This window comes from Eschscholzia californica, unplaced genomic scaffold (assembly GCF_041429995.1).
Source record: "Eschscholzia californica isolate CP2 unplaced genomic scaffold, dmEscCali1.0.p SCAF_1, whole genome shotgun sequence".
In the NCBI taxonomy this organism is placed as follows: domain Eukaryota; kingdom Viridiplantae; phylum Streptophyta; class Magnoliopsida; order Ranunculales; family Papaveraceae; genus Eschscholzia; species Eschscholzia californica.
The window spans coordinates 35,165,720-35,180,613 of NW_028238198.1; the positions used below are offsets into that span (position 1 = coordinate 35,165,720).

At 36.0% G+C, this 14,894-nt stretch overlaps 3 protein-coding genes across 4 annotated transcripts; all 3 read right to left on the bottom strand.

Moving 5' to 3' along the window:
• Positions 1-1,111: 1,111 nt before the first annotated feature.
• On the bottom strand, positions 1,112-3,648 carry LOC147566375 (uncharacterized). Its single transcript, XM_086652868.1, has 2 exons — positions 3,592-3,648; positions 1,112-3,480 (listed from the first exon to the last, which is right to left on the bottom strand). The coding sequence occupies exon 2, from the start codon at positions 2,023-2,025 to the stop codon at positions 1,237-1,239; it is 789 nt and encodes a 262-aa protein (XP_086508994.1). The 5' UTR covers positions 2,026-3,480; positions 3,592-3,648; the 3' UTR covers positions 1,112-1,236.
• Positions 3,649-4,677: 1,029 nt separating this feature from the next.
• LOC147566376 (uncharacterized) lies at positions 4,678-5,184 on the bottom strand. The gene has a single exon (XM_086652869.1). The coding sequence runs from the start codon at positions 5,105-5,107 to the stop codon at positions 4,715-4,717; it is 393 nt and encodes a 130-aa protein (XP_086508995.1). The 5' UTR covers positions 5,108-5,184; the 3' UTR covers positions 4,678-4,714.
• A 1,228-nt stretch (positions 5,185-6,412) lies between these two features.
• LOC147566377 (putative peroxygenase 4) lies at positions 6,413-9,958 on the bottom strand. 2 transcript variants are annotated; one of them, XM_086652878.1, is made up of 7 exons: positions 9,639-9,958; positions 9,393-9,503; positions 8,818-8,903; positions 7,575-7,669; positions 6,992-7,117; positions 6,758-6,895; positions 6,413-6,620 (listed from the first exon to the last, which is right to left on the bottom strand). In XM_086652878.1, the coding sequence occupies exons 1-7, from the start codon at positions 9,688-9,690 to the stop codon at positions 6,605-6,607; spliced, it is 624 nt and encodes a 207-aa protein (XP_086509004.1). In that variant the 5' UTR covers positions 9,691-9,958; the 3' UTR covers positions 6,413-6,604. The 2 variants fall into 2 exon arrangements, with proteins under 2 accessions (XP_086509004.1, XP_086509005.1); XM_086652879.1 differs by lacking the exon at positions 6,413-6,620 and having other exon boundaries at positions 6,754-6,895.
• Between the last annotated feature and the right edge of the window lie 4,936 nt (positions 9,959-14,894).

Genomic DNA, 14,894 nt, shown 5'->3' on the forward strand with positions numbered 1-14,894 from the left:
ACTAGAAAGTAAGATTGTCTGGATCCTCGCAAACTTATGGCCTCGTGAAGTTGTTATCTAAATCTTTTTTATCTCTTACACAGAAAGGACCTCTAAAATGTTCAACTGCAGCTCGTCTTATAGCATGATGACTCGATTCGAGCGTATTCCCCAAGCCGAAGCGAAATTAACACCACTAGAGGATTCAGCGAACGAGAAGTCCCCCATCATCGAGATCCCACCCTCATTTGAGAAGGGTATCTTTCAAAAAACATGTTTCTTCATATATTTTTATGCAAATTTAATATTAATCACAAAAATCCAATGCATAAAAAATATAATCGATACTTCATTTATTAATTGAATTTTGTCTAATACTGTCGATACATTGGCAGCCCAAAAAATCACAGTTTCGTGTTGATGCTTTTTTTAGCTGAAGAAATCATCCTACACAGTCTTGTACTAGCATTTTTACTACACTTTCATGCTAAATCAGTATCATCTTATACTCTAATACTATTCAATTGAACTCGGGCGAGTTTCTTCTGCCTCTGCGACTAATTCATCTGAAAGGCTAAAGATAGGGAAAACATCCTTTGGTAATTCAAAAATTTGTAGTACAAGGAAATATATAACGACGAGTCAAAAGTCTTAATTCTAGCCTTACTCGCCACTACGACTGAGTCGGAAATTCGAAACTTTTGGGTTTCAGTAGGGATTGACTTAAGCAGCAATAGAGATTACCTACCCAATCAGAATATGAGATTATGAATTGTTCTTCTGTAACAGAAAATAAAAACCCATCTCATCTATCTTAGTAATTCAACTTCTAGAACTAGACATCCTTATCCTTGTTTGATTTCTTCCTTAATCATTCCTTGTTCAATTATACCCTTTTCGAAAACCGAGTTTAACAGTGACAGCAATTGGGTTTGGGAAAACTAGAGAAATCATGCTACTTGATCATTCATTATACATAGAAGCTCCACACATTTCCCTTGTCTCAAATTTAATGATTTATATGAATTCTAGATAAAGTAACAAAGAATTCTAACTCAGAACCTAATTACAATTACAATTAAGATTTCAAAACTTACACCAAAACAATTCATGAAATCAAACTTATACCAAGAAAACCGAGTTCATATTAAGAATTTAGGTTAACAGTAACTATACATGTAAAATTAGTAGCAGTGATTAAAAAAAAAAACTTCGCTTGATTATTCTGATTCATAACACATCACTGTTTGTTTGATCTTATAGAGCAGGTCTCTTGCAGATGGGGCAAACATTTTTCTCCATCAACCATTTCTTTATACAATCTTCATGGTATTCATGCCCACAGTTGATGATTCCAATCTTCTCCTTGTTTTCATACTCAGATTGACAAATAGTGCAGATTTCCTTATCATCCTCCTGATCATTACCCAGATCTTGAGATTCATTCAATTGGCAAATTCTTGTTTTTAATAGACTCAATATAGTTTCCTCTGATAACCCAGTTTTAATGGTGCCAATTGTTTCTTGAAATGCTAGTAATTCCTCATAACTCATCCTCTCTATATCTAGTACTGGAAGATGCATGATTCCACCACTAACCCATCTTCTTTCATTGATTCTCTGAGAATTTTGATGATGATGGTGGTGGTGATAGATTTCTAAAAAATTACTGAAGCCCCCAATAATGGCAACCTCTTCGGTATACACAGACCTTGGGTATGAGTTGAAGTTTCTCTGTCTAGGTATATGATGGGTTTGAGGTTGATGATCTTGAAAATTAGTAGAGACATCATCAATAACAAGAACCTCTTCACTGTAGGCAGAAATTCTAGGGTTGTTTCTCTGTCTAGGTATCATCTGATGAAGTTGAGGATCTAGAAAATTAGTAAAACCATGATCAATAATAATAACTTCTTCATTGTAGGCAGAAATTCTAGGGTTGTTTCTGTGTCTAGGTATCATCTCATGAAGTTGATCAGGAAAGTCTAACACAGCAACCCCATCATCCATTTGAAACATCCCATCAGTACTCCAATTTGAAGCCATTCTTTTCCTTTCCAAGATAGATTGATTGATTGTTCTCTTTGTAGAAAGAGGGAGAGAGAAAGAAGGCAAGAGCGGGAGAGAGAGGGTAAGAGCAGGAGAGCGATAATGATCAGAATTAGAGAGAGATTTGGTGGGAGAGAGAGAGAAATTTGGGGCGAAATGCAAAGAGTGGGAGAAGTAGTTCTTATAGAAGAAGAAATTCCCTCCAACGGTCCAAAATCAAGACGCGCAGAATTGGAGTAGTGGAAATCAAGACTAACGGCTATAATTACCAAAAAAACGGCTATAATTTCCATATCTTGAAACTGCTCGACCAAGTTCAAAATTTGAAAGATTTCTTTGGCAACAAGTATATCCCAACGATTTTATCTGATAAAATGAAAATCAAAGCAAATCAGGAAAATTGATATCTGCACCCTAGCTCATGAGGAGTTTCACATTTGGCCCTAAACTTTGTAATATGAGTTTGCACCGCCTAGATATATTATCAATTGTGATTTCCCATAGCTCTCCCACGTACAATTGCTTATTTATGTTTCTCTTTCCTCTCTACTGTTTTTTTAACAATTGCTGACTTGCTTTCATCTTCCTTCCATGGATAATTCACCTCGCTAATGTTTTTCAATAACTTTTTTTTCTAGGAATCAACAATCCAAGATCTCTTACTTATAGAGGATCCTGCCATTGGCTTATTTCTGATTAGGGCTGAGTGACATACCCGGTGAATTAAAAATTTTGTTTTTAAAGGATTTTCTTGATCAAAATAAGAATAAAAAGAAACACCATTTTTGGCATCTTTTCGGAAGAAAGAAGGGACATATTAGTGCATATGTACCCAGACATTCATAGATTAGCTGGTAGGATATCTCTAAAGATTGAAAGGTCAAGGATTTGATCATCCGACCTTAATCTTTTCCATTGTATTTTGCCCATTGGCCGATTGGTTAAGACATTAAATAAAGTAAAAGTAGGCATAATGGGCTAGAGGCCAGATAGCCTTGTCAATAATAGGTACTTGGTTGGATATCTCTAAAGATTGAAAGATTTGATCTTCGTCCCTCCACTTTTTTATGTAAAAGTTGTAGTTTTTTGGCCTTGGCTCTAATGCATTCAAAACATTTGGATACCCCTCAGACTGCGTCTTCTTTCATGTCGGGAATGGTTGTCGGTCAATTGTCATCGCAAACTACCCCTGCACAAAAGATTCAGATCTTATTAACTCTCCTCCCACCACCATCTCTGACGACCACCACCTCCTGCCACCATCGTCATTGATCTCTTTCTCCTTTCATCTCCTCTATTTCTTGATTCCATCTCACTGTTCTGGCGAGAGATCTCGAGGAGGGTTTCCGTTGAAACATTTGTCGAGGATTTCAGAGTCGATCAAGGGTTTTGTGGTCGGTCAACTATAAAATGCTTCTTGATCCAGAAAGAGGAGCTGAAACCCTATATTTTCTAGTTTAAGAAAACCAAAATTCAATCCAAGAACCCCATGTGTTTAAGAAGAGTGCCACTGCACGAATAATTCACTCTAAGAACGGTGTGTGTTTAAGAAGAGTCCCTTACCACTGCACGAATAATTCACTCTAAGAACCGCATGTGTTTAAGAAGAGTCCCTTACCACTGCAAGATAAGGTGGTAGATTTAATTACAGTTACATATTCAATTCCTCTGCCACACTCGGTGAATTTCCAGCTATACCCTAGTTTTTAACGAAGAAAATTGTTGAAATTGGGATAGAGGGGTGAAAGTGTTGAAGAAATTGTAGGAGAAAAGTAAATTGTGACTTGAAAAACTCCGTGTCAAAATTTAAACCTTCCTCAAAAATCATCATCATCTGTGACAGTCTAGCAATAACCACATCAAACTTATCTAGGTTACAATCCCAACAGAAGAAAACACTTATACTAAGCTTATGATTGTTTCTTGGTTATTCGGATATCTGAATATAAGATTATGAAGTTCTTCAATGACTGAAAATACATGAAGTTCTTCCTATCCTAGCAATTCGACTTCTACAACTACTTAACTAGACATCTTTATCCTAATTCGATTTAATCGTTCCCTGCTCAATTGATACCCTTTCGGATAAGGAAGTTCAGTAGTGACAGGAATCGGGTTTCGAAGAAATGTAAGCTATCATGATACCACTTGTTCTTTCCCTATACATAGATTTCATAACCAAACAAGAAGCTCTATACACATTGTCAAACAGATCCATTGATATGTTATCTCCTTCTTTCAAGTTCATTAATTCCTACGAGAATAGTCCCACATCCGAAAAAAGAGTGATATAATAACCTAGAACATAACGTTAGGTCGTCCTCTCCACTCATTTGGATGAACCCCAAACTTAAGAATACTAAATGGACCCTAGATATTAACCCTAGACATAGTAACTCAAATTTAACATTGATTATATAATGAAAGTATAGAGATATCAAACTCACAATCAAATTAGTCAGCAGCTCAAACAAACAAGTAAATCAAAATCTGTTATCTAATTCATTAAATTCAACAATTCAGATTTCAAAACTCATACTAATAAAACAACAATTTCATGAAGTGCTTAATCAAAATCCAAACAAGAAAGATCAACAAAAGAAGAAGCAGAAGAAGAAGAATACCGATTAGGTTTTAAGATCTAGAAAGGTTCCTCCGATCTGCCAATCTGAGAGAAATGAATCAATCAATCTTGATTTTTCAATTTTTCAAGACGTTGATTGAGTTGCTCAATACGAACAACAAGATGAGTAACGGAGTAAAGAAGCCAGTAGAAGACGAGAGCAGAAGCGATTAAGATTGCGTTTCTTTGACTCTTCATGATTGATTTCTGATGACGAAGATGTTCAGTTGGAGTACAAGATTGTTCTTCACAAGTAGGTCTTGTTTCGTATTTCCAGTAGATATCCATTAAAAGGAATAAACAGAAAGGAACAACAGATAGAAAAGGTTTCAGAAGGTTACGAGTAACAGCGATCAAACCTTTACGAAGTCGATCTAGACCAGGTAGGGTTAGTAATAGAAGCATGATTACTTCTGCACCTGCTGCGTAACCTAAAACTACCCATTCCAATGCCATTTCTAGAAAACCCTAATTTCAAGTAGGAGAAATGGGGTTTTGGTTCGATTTTGACGATATCAGAAAGAGAGAGAGAGAGAGAGAGGAGTAAATGAAGAATCAGATTTCAGGGGAAATAGAGAGAGAAAAAGAGGAGAGAGTGTCTCGTGCTAATCACACGTGTTACGACTTTACCCAGTTAATGCCCGATTAAAGGATCTGGAAAATTTTAGAGGCGTCTCAATTTTCGCTAAAGATACCCATTCCCTCACTTTTTTTTTTTTTTTTTTTTTGAGAAATCCACAACCGTGCTTTAGTTATTAGAAGACATTTATCAAGATCTAATAAGCCTGATAACCACTCCAATTACACCAATAATTAAAGGAACCTAAACTCCAAATGTTTTTTTTTTAATTCGACTACGATCTACATTAGTTGTTACAATGCATTAATACATCATGAAGATGTGATAAGCACGATAACCGCCTAAGTTAAACCATGAACGAAAGAGGTCTAAAGCCCAACAACGTGAAACAGGCCTAAAGCCCGACAGATTATTATAATAATTATTTTATTTATAGCTTAAATTACATGAGATAAATCTTGATGGCGAATTGCTTTCACCGAGACTCGATCCCACCTGATAGGCTTAAGAGGGGTGTCCAACCACTGCACCAAAATCTGGTGGACCTTAAACTCCAAGTGTTCACAACTACAAATTTTCAGAGTTTTTGAGTTTATGTGACATTATCTAAGCCTCTCAATAGATATCCGAATATTCGACATCCGATCTGCATCCGTATTCGAATTTTAAGAAAATATCCGAAATTTCAGATATCGGATACGGATTCGAATATCCCTTATCAGATATATGCTTATCGGATATCGGATACGGATACACTAATATTCGATCTGATAGATATCCGTATCTGATAAGTAATACAAAAAAATAATAAAAGTTTAAATTTATTCATAATAATATATAAAATGTATGGTTGAGATTTATTATTTAGATCTACTGGTTAAAAATTTAAAGAAAAAATTTAAAATTCTGTTAAAATTTTGTATATCTGATATTCATTAATATTATCGGATTTAGATATTGATTTATAATATCCATCGGATAATTATCGGATATCGGATAGCTTACCGGATTCTGCTACGGATATTCCTATATCTGATCCGATTAGCTACCGTTTATAAGCCTAACATTATCCACCAGTTAGGCTGCCAAAGGTTGACAACTACAATGTTAGTAAGAAACATAGATTGATTCAGCAGTTGAGAGTTGGGTCTATAAAAGGCGCCAACAGTCCCCAACTTATATATCTAAAAACACAACACTAGTAAGAAACAAATTACAATCAATACTTTTACACACTTATATATGTATAGTAGTTACTAAGATGATCGAATACACAAATAATTAAACAAGAAATAATTGCCAAACCAAATCCAACCACACTCCTTAATTATGATAATCCACATACCCATCCCTTGCATCCCTCTGCTTCTTTTTCACTTAGAGGCCACACTGCATCACAAAATAACAATAATCCATGAACCCAATATCACTAGTAAGTACTTCATTTTACTGCTAATTTATACGATAATTAAAATCTAAAATGTTAAGCTTATTATCTAGCATTGGACTTCAAGTTCATTCATTACTCTCTTTTGTTGTGTTCCTGCTTCAACTGCTCGAAAAGGCTTCCATCATAGACAGCCCGAATAGTTTCTTTTTGCAGTAACCCATTTTTGTCCTTTCCGAGGGAGTATAGAAGTCTCCATTCTACCCAGGCTCCAATCCTGCAACCACATCGGACATTCTAATCCATTTGTATAATATGAAAACCCACTATAAATTGATACTTATAGTACTATCTAGTCATCGTATTAACAAACCGTCCGAAAAAATCAAGAGGAACAGCGTTTCCCTTCAAAAGATTTGACACTTCGTCTGATGTTAATGCGTTGGGATTGGTATGGGCGTACTTGGTAAATATCTCTTCAAACTTTTCAGGGACAAACCTACAAAAAGAGAAGGAAATATTGGGTAAGAAAAAAAAATTTGTCTAAACAAATTAAGCATATTAGGTGCTAGAAAGCGAGTGAATGGTTAGGTTAACATGTCGAGAAAAAATGGATATCTACTTCACAATTGTTTAGCCTATCCATAACAAGTTGCAATTAGAAGATAGCCTAACTCACCTACAAGCTTAACTAAGAAAAAACAAATAAATGTATAAATAATTTGCCTGTTAAGTACCGATTAACAAGGCTCAAGGGGCCAAATCATGGTTGGATGCCATATAAAAACATGAAGACAAAGAAATGAAGGGGTAAATCGGCAACAATTGACACTTTTTAGTAAGTCGGATATCTTGGGAAGTGAGACTCTCAGCTAAGAAGCTAGTCAAAAAGTGAAGTAAACGGGCGTCGAGATGTTTTTTCTTCACAATCTTATAGGTAAGAATGTGACACTTACCTTCCTTCGGTATCATAGGTGCCGGTATCACTCCCGTGTTTAGCTCTATTAATGTGTTCTATCTCAATTGGGAATAGAAGAGACGGGCATTTCCCCTGTGACATGATAAACAACCACAGTCGCAACCAAATCACTAACTTAATAATCATATAAATCAAATTTATAACCTTAATATGATAATAATATATCTTTATTATTGTAAAGTATCATCTAATAGATTTAGCCCTATTGAGTTAGAGGACGAGGCGAGAAGCGCCTAATGACCAACTCACAAAAATACCCACTTTTTTCTTATATACGTAGCGTACGGACAAAATCATAAAGAACGGGTTCCACACGTCAAAGTTGCTTTCAATATAAAATCTAGCTACCATTTTAATAGAGTGTAGTGTTCACTAATTTGAACATGACTTAAATTTGGCCATACTCCTAACTTATCTTATTAAATTGCAACTTAAACTTGGCAAAAAATTGGTCCGAGTCTCCCTTGTTCAGAGGTAGAGTCTGTAAGAGAGTAGGCAAAAACATAAGCCACTATTTTTAGTTTGCTTAATGGAAAAAAAATGTGATTGTGGTTCAACATATCTTTTTTTTTAGAATTTTCTTCGCAAGATTCGTGAATTCATATCTGATCTCTCAAATTTACATTTTGAAAAAGTACAAAATTAAAAGTTGCTTGTCAAACTTAAAGTTGACAAATCAAATATGGGTTTGCAAAACCGACGACGTTTTACCTGAAATGAAATTTTTGCAAATCCTGTTTTCAAATAAAGAACCATTTTAGATCTTTAACTTAAAAGGAGAACGAACAGACTGAAGTTTGTATTTAATATTTAGCAGATTTTAGATCACAAATTGAAAAGAAAAAAAAACACTATCAAAATATCTTAAAATTCAAACATCAAAGGCCATGTTGACGCACGAGTATGGGTAAGTTTAACAGGAATCATTCCACAATGGTAATGGTACTCAGAATGCATTAGAAATTGCATCACCAGCAGGACAGGATTCTCCTTGAGAGAGGAATCTCGAACCCAAGGAATGGGTGAGTGGGTCGGTGGGTCGGTTTGGTTTGACTTCTGCTAAAGCATTTTGGAAGGTCTCAATCTGAATCGACCTATGTCATATGTTATAAATCATACTTTTACTAGTTTATAGTATATTGAGTTGAAGAAAGTAATCATGAAAATACAATAAACAGATCAAACAGTAGATAGAGTAAATTAGAGGATTAAGCACTTACTGGACGAGTTTTACCACTGAGACCAATATTGATGAACAAAGTTAATCCAACTGCTAATGGCACCCCGCACCCAACTTCACGTAAACCTAAATAACAATTCCCACTTCCTTATTAATCTCATACCCTATAACTTATTCAATTGTCAACACTTGGTTGCCGAAGTGGTTGATAGTATTGACATAAACTCCACAAATCCTGGAGGTCCCAGGTTCGATTCTTAGAGGAGGAGGTGGAATATATGGTTATTGAATTTGGGTTATTAAAGGTATAAATAATGTAATAAGTTTCTCTGGCTTTAAACCTCTTTCATTATTGGTTTAACTTAGGCGCTTATCGTGCTTATCACATCTTCATGATATATCAATGCCTTGTAATAACTAACTACTACATTGTAGTCGATTTCTCAAAAAAAAAAAACTTATTCAATTACTAGTAATGTCTACTTTATAGATCTGTATAGAACAAATTATACCTTCAAAAAGACGAAGTTATACGATACCATCCTTGTTTTTAACTAAAGCAATACCAACAATAAAGAAATAGAAATAATAGTATATAGAAAAAAGATTACAGACCTCGGTAAGTTTCCCATGGATATACAATACCATCCTTGTTTTTATCGAAGAAAATTGCATGTTTCTGTAGAACGGTTTGATCATCACTATTCACTATGGATTCTCTGCCACCTTCATTAATCAATTCACAAAAAAAACAGAAAAAATCAGCAAAATAAAAAACAAACAACTACCCATGAACTGAATTGATAAAATAAGAAAACCCAAGTTGAGTTTTGATTCTAAGAAGAAAAAGAAAATACATACAATCATTTTGGTTATTGTTGGTAGAAATAGTAGAAGAAGAAGAAGCATCCATGATAATGATAAGAAATGTTAGTCGGTTCTTTTGGTACTGCTTAGGGTTATATATAGAGAGAAAAGAAACTCTAAGAAAAGGGGTTATCTCTTGTTGTTGAGTTGATCCAATTTTGAAGCAACAAAAGTGGTTTCTTGTAACTCAACTAAAACCCAGTGTGCTATTATAATGTTGTGTAGTTTCAGGAGGGTTGTTTAATTTTCTATCTTTTCTTTCATTCTTTTGCTGGAAAAGGAAACATGGAACAAGGAGAAGTGGCACCTATTTCATCAAAAAAAAAAAAAAAGGAGAAGTGGCACCGACTTAGGATAATAGGTCAATTGTGATTTTCACTCACAAGTCACACCTCGTTTTAGTCTATCCCCAGTATAATAGACAATGGTGCCAAAACCAACTAACTTAATGGGTAGTTCATCTATTATGCAACTTTTAAAATTTCAAAGTTTGGACTCTCTATAGATGTAAAAATCAATGATTATGGGAGTTAAATTTTTAAGGTACAAATAATAGTACATAAAATAGTTTGAACCCAAATAAACAATAACCTAAAAGGAGTTAAGTTATTTAAGGTACAAATAATAGTAGACAAAATAGTGTGTACCGCTATTAGTGATATAACCGTGTTATTCATACTTAATGTAACAAAAGCCGATGAGTATAATTCATAAAAAAATGCGTAACAATATATAGCTTTGATACATCATAATGATGAAATATGTTACAGACAAAGTTTTTTTGATGAAGAGAAATACCATTAAACAAAGAGTCTATTACAAACCAACTAAACGCCAGAAATAAAGGAGGGGACATCGTTCCAAATTTTCTTATGACCGTGGGTACGACCCCATTTAGCTAAAGCATCTGTATTAGTATTACAATTTCTAGACACATGGGAGAATATAATTCCTGTGAATTTGTCCTTGATGTCTTTAATCTGTTGGATGATTCTTTGTGATTGCCAGTGAAGGCTTCCTCCATTGCCATTGAGAGCTAGAATTATGGCTTGATTGTCACTTTCTAAATGCACATAAGAGAGTTGAAGTTGCATTGCCCATAAGAGATTTGATAATATAGCTAAGCTTTCACATTCTTCCGCATGTTGCCCTCGAACAGTATCCGCTACCGCTATGATATAGTTTGCCTCTGCATCTCGGATAATGTAACCAATTCATGTCGGTTCATTTAAACTAACGAAGGAGGTGTCGACGTTAATCTTTATATATGGTGTCGATGGAGGTCTTCATGTTTGAATATTCGTTTTTTCTTTACATTTAGTGGTCATACTAGACTCTGTTCTGAGTGGAGTGGTCGTGGTATTGTTAATCCTCTCTATCATATGTAATGGATTTTGTTTATTCGTCGTAAAGCAGTTCTCACATCTTGCTTTCCAAAGAAACCATAGTATTTTAGCATATAGATTTATAGTTTCTTCCTCAAGAGGTTTCCATTGTTGAATCCACTGAATTGTAGTAGTGACATGATCCGTTCTAACTTGGAAGTGAAATCAAATTGCTTTCGCGAAAGAGCAATGCAGCATAACATGATCTAGAGTCTCATCCTCATTACAGTTAACACAGGAGTAATTATTGCCAATAAATTTACCAATTTTTGCTTTGACCGGTAAGCTGTTAGTGCAACATTTCCATAGAAATAGTTTAATCCGAGGGATTGTGTTCATATTCCATATAAAGAACCAGTCCATCTGGTCTTGTGTAGTGTAAACTGTATTATTCCGTAAGTAGTTATACATGGATTTGAGAGAGAAATTACCAGATTTCGTCAAGGTCCAGATGGCTTTATCCTCATAGTTAGGATTAAGGTTGATGCTGAGAATGGCACTGTAAATATCACTATTAAAACACATATTAATGACGTTTAAATTCCACATTCCATTCGTAATAAGTTGAGATACCTTTTCCAACGTACAACCTCTATCATTCGTGATAGGTGGTGGATGATTAGGTATCCAATAGTCAGTCCAAATATTGATATGTTCACCTTTGTTAATATTTCAAAAGATAAGACTCTCAATCTGATGGTAGTGTTTGGATATAGATATCCAAGGCCAAGAATGATGATTCTTGGGTGGCTTGGGCTTATGAGAGTTATGAAAGTACTTCCCTTTAAGCACTTGAACCCATATAGCATCCGAGTTGTTGATTATGCGCCAGTTAAGTTTGTGCAGAAAAGCTTGATTATCGAGTTGAGGCAGACGAAAACCAAGTCCACCATGTTTGCGAGATTTGCATATAGAATTCCAGTTGATAGTATGGAAGGTTTTGAATTTTCCCCACCAATAAGTCCTTTGAATAGACTCAATGCTGTCACTAATGCCTTTGGGAAGGGCAAAGCACTGCATTTGGTATCGGGGAACAGCCGCTGCGATAGTGGAGAGAACTACCGAGCGGCTAGCTTGCGAGAGGAGATGAGTTTGCCATTTGGCAAGTTTGTTCTTGATTTGAGTAAGGAGGGAATTAAAGGCTTGTTTCTTGTTAAGATCGATAAAAAGTTTAGTGCCTAGGTATTTATCACCAGAAGACGATTGATGAACCTTAAGTTCTCTAATAATCATACGTTTGAATTTAGGGTGCGAGTTTTTAGAGAAAAATATGTTCGATTTTGCATAATTAATCATCTGGCCAGACGCCTAGCTAAACTCCTTAAGAATTTGCTTAAGGTTGAATATATTCTCAAGAGAGTTTTGCCCGAAAATGATACAATCATCAGCGAAGAGGAGATGCTTGATAGAGAAGTTCGAGTGAGGAATGGGAAAACCTATAAAAGAGGACTCATTGCAATTTTTCTCTAAAAGCCGACTAAGACCTTCCATGGCAATGGCAAATAAAAAAGGAGAGAGAGGATCACCCTGCCTAATGCCCCTGCTCACATTAAAAGTACTGCCCGGACGCCCATTGATTAGAACCGCCATAGAACTGGTAGAGATGCATGTTTTGATGAGATTGATCCAAGTGCTCGAAAATCCCATCAAATTTATAACATTCTCCAGATAATTCCATTCAATTCTGTCAAAAGCTTTAGACATGTCTAACTTTAGACCAAAGTAGCTTTTGGCACCCTTAACTTTTTTGAAAGAATGAATGATTTCTTGGTTGATGATAATATTATCAGTGATTTGTCTACCAGGAACATAGGCTCCTTGAAAAGGAGAGATAATATCAGCCAGAATGATTTTCAGTCTATTAGCTAAAATTTTCGTAATGATTTTATAGGTGGTGTTTAGCAAGCTAATAGGACGGTAGTCTGCCGGCGATTGGGGTGTCTTAGTTTTTGGAAGAAGGCAAATGTGTGTGTCGTTAGACAAAGCTGGCAAGGTAGAGTTCTGAAAGAAGGAGGAAGTCATAAACTTAATATCTTCCTTGTCTCCCAATTAGATTGGTAGAAATATGGAGGAAAGCCATCCGGGCCAGGAGCAGCCCCAGGCTTGAGAGAGAAAGTGGCCATCCGAATCTCATCATATTGAGGAAGCGCTGTGAGAGACTCATTCTGAACAGCAGAGATCTGAGGGTAGAAGCAATCCTTAATATTCGAGGACATCGTAGTGCCAGCTGTGGTGGAAATCTTCTGAATATGATTAGAAAAAATCATCGATATTTCCACTTCATCATTAGCCCAAGTATTATCATCCCTCTTAATGGCCAGAATCTTATTCTTGCGAAGTCTAGTTGTGGCCTTGGCATGAAAATATTGGGTGTTTCTATCTCCCAAGTTAATATTAGCTATTCTAGATTTTTTCTTCCATAGACTCTCTTGCTGAAGAAGGAGATTTTCGATCTGGGAATATGTATTTTTGAACACTTCTGCGTTTTTAATCAGCTGAAGATTTTGGGTGAGCTGCTTAATATTAGTTTCCAGATTACCGAAAACCTCTTTGTTCCATTTAGAGAGTTTAATGGCAAGGGAATTAAGTTTGGCTTGAATCGGGTTGGGGATAGTGAGCCAATTGGATTTAATGAACCTGGCGCAATTGGGGTGAGACATCCAAGTACGAATGAATTTGAAGGGTTTGCGGCCAAGAGACGACTGCTTCTTGGTATAGAGAAGAATAAGATTATGATCAGAACCAAGAGTGGCTAGATGATTAATCTTGGAATGCGGGTAACTGATAAGCCAATTATAATTAGCCACTGCTCTATCCAGTCTCTCTTCAATAAGATTTCCTGCAAATTACCTATTAGTCCAAGTATGTGGATACCCAATAAAACCTAAATCATGTAAGTCCAAGTTGTTAATAATATTCGTGTGATGCTGAATAGTAGGAAGGTGAGCCGGTTGACCTCCCGACTTCTCCGATTGATCTAGAATGCAGTTGAGATCACCTATAACTAGCCAAGGGGTATTGTTGTTAGGGACAAGGTGAGCTAGAGTTTCCCATGGTTTAGAGTTTCCCATGGTTTCATTTTGTTGTTTTTATATGGGCAACCATAGAATCCTGTGAGGTAAATCTGACTACCGGAGACAATCAGGGTACTCTTGACATGAATCATATTGTTATCAGCATGTATGATATCAATGTCATAGTTGGGAGCCCAGAAAAGGGCAAGGCCTCCAGCTTTATTAACTGGTTCAATGACGTGTTTGTTGTAAATATATTAGTGAGATTCAACATTTTATCTATGTTTACATTCATGCATTTGGTTTCGGACAGAAAAATAATGTCCGGGTTGTTATCTTTAATGAGGCTGAGGAGATGTTTGCGATTAGCAAAATTGTTACAACCACGAACATTCCAGGCCAGAACCGTGAAATCCATAAGGCAGAGGCAAGAAGTAAAATAAAAAGCACCACCCTAGAGTAAAGATAGAGGGGCCACACGAGGAAATTAAAGTCCCCACCCTAGAGGAAGCCCAAAACAAACACAATCCTAGAAACTCAAGGGATAGTCCCACCAAGAAATATGAAGGCTCCCTAAAAGGAAATTAAACACCACTCTAAAGGCACCCTCGGATGGTCCCTAAACCAGTCCTGCCATCAGCCTAAGCCTAATCCACCTACAGCCCAAACCGAAATATAAAAGATCCCTAAGAGGATAACTCAACACCACTCTAAAGACACCCTCGGATGGTCCCTATACCAGTCTTGCACTTAGCCTAAGCCTAACCCACTCACTGCAACAACCGAAATATAAATGCAACCTCCAAAACTAAGATAAAAAAGGCAAACGCTATAGATGGGAATAAGAATAC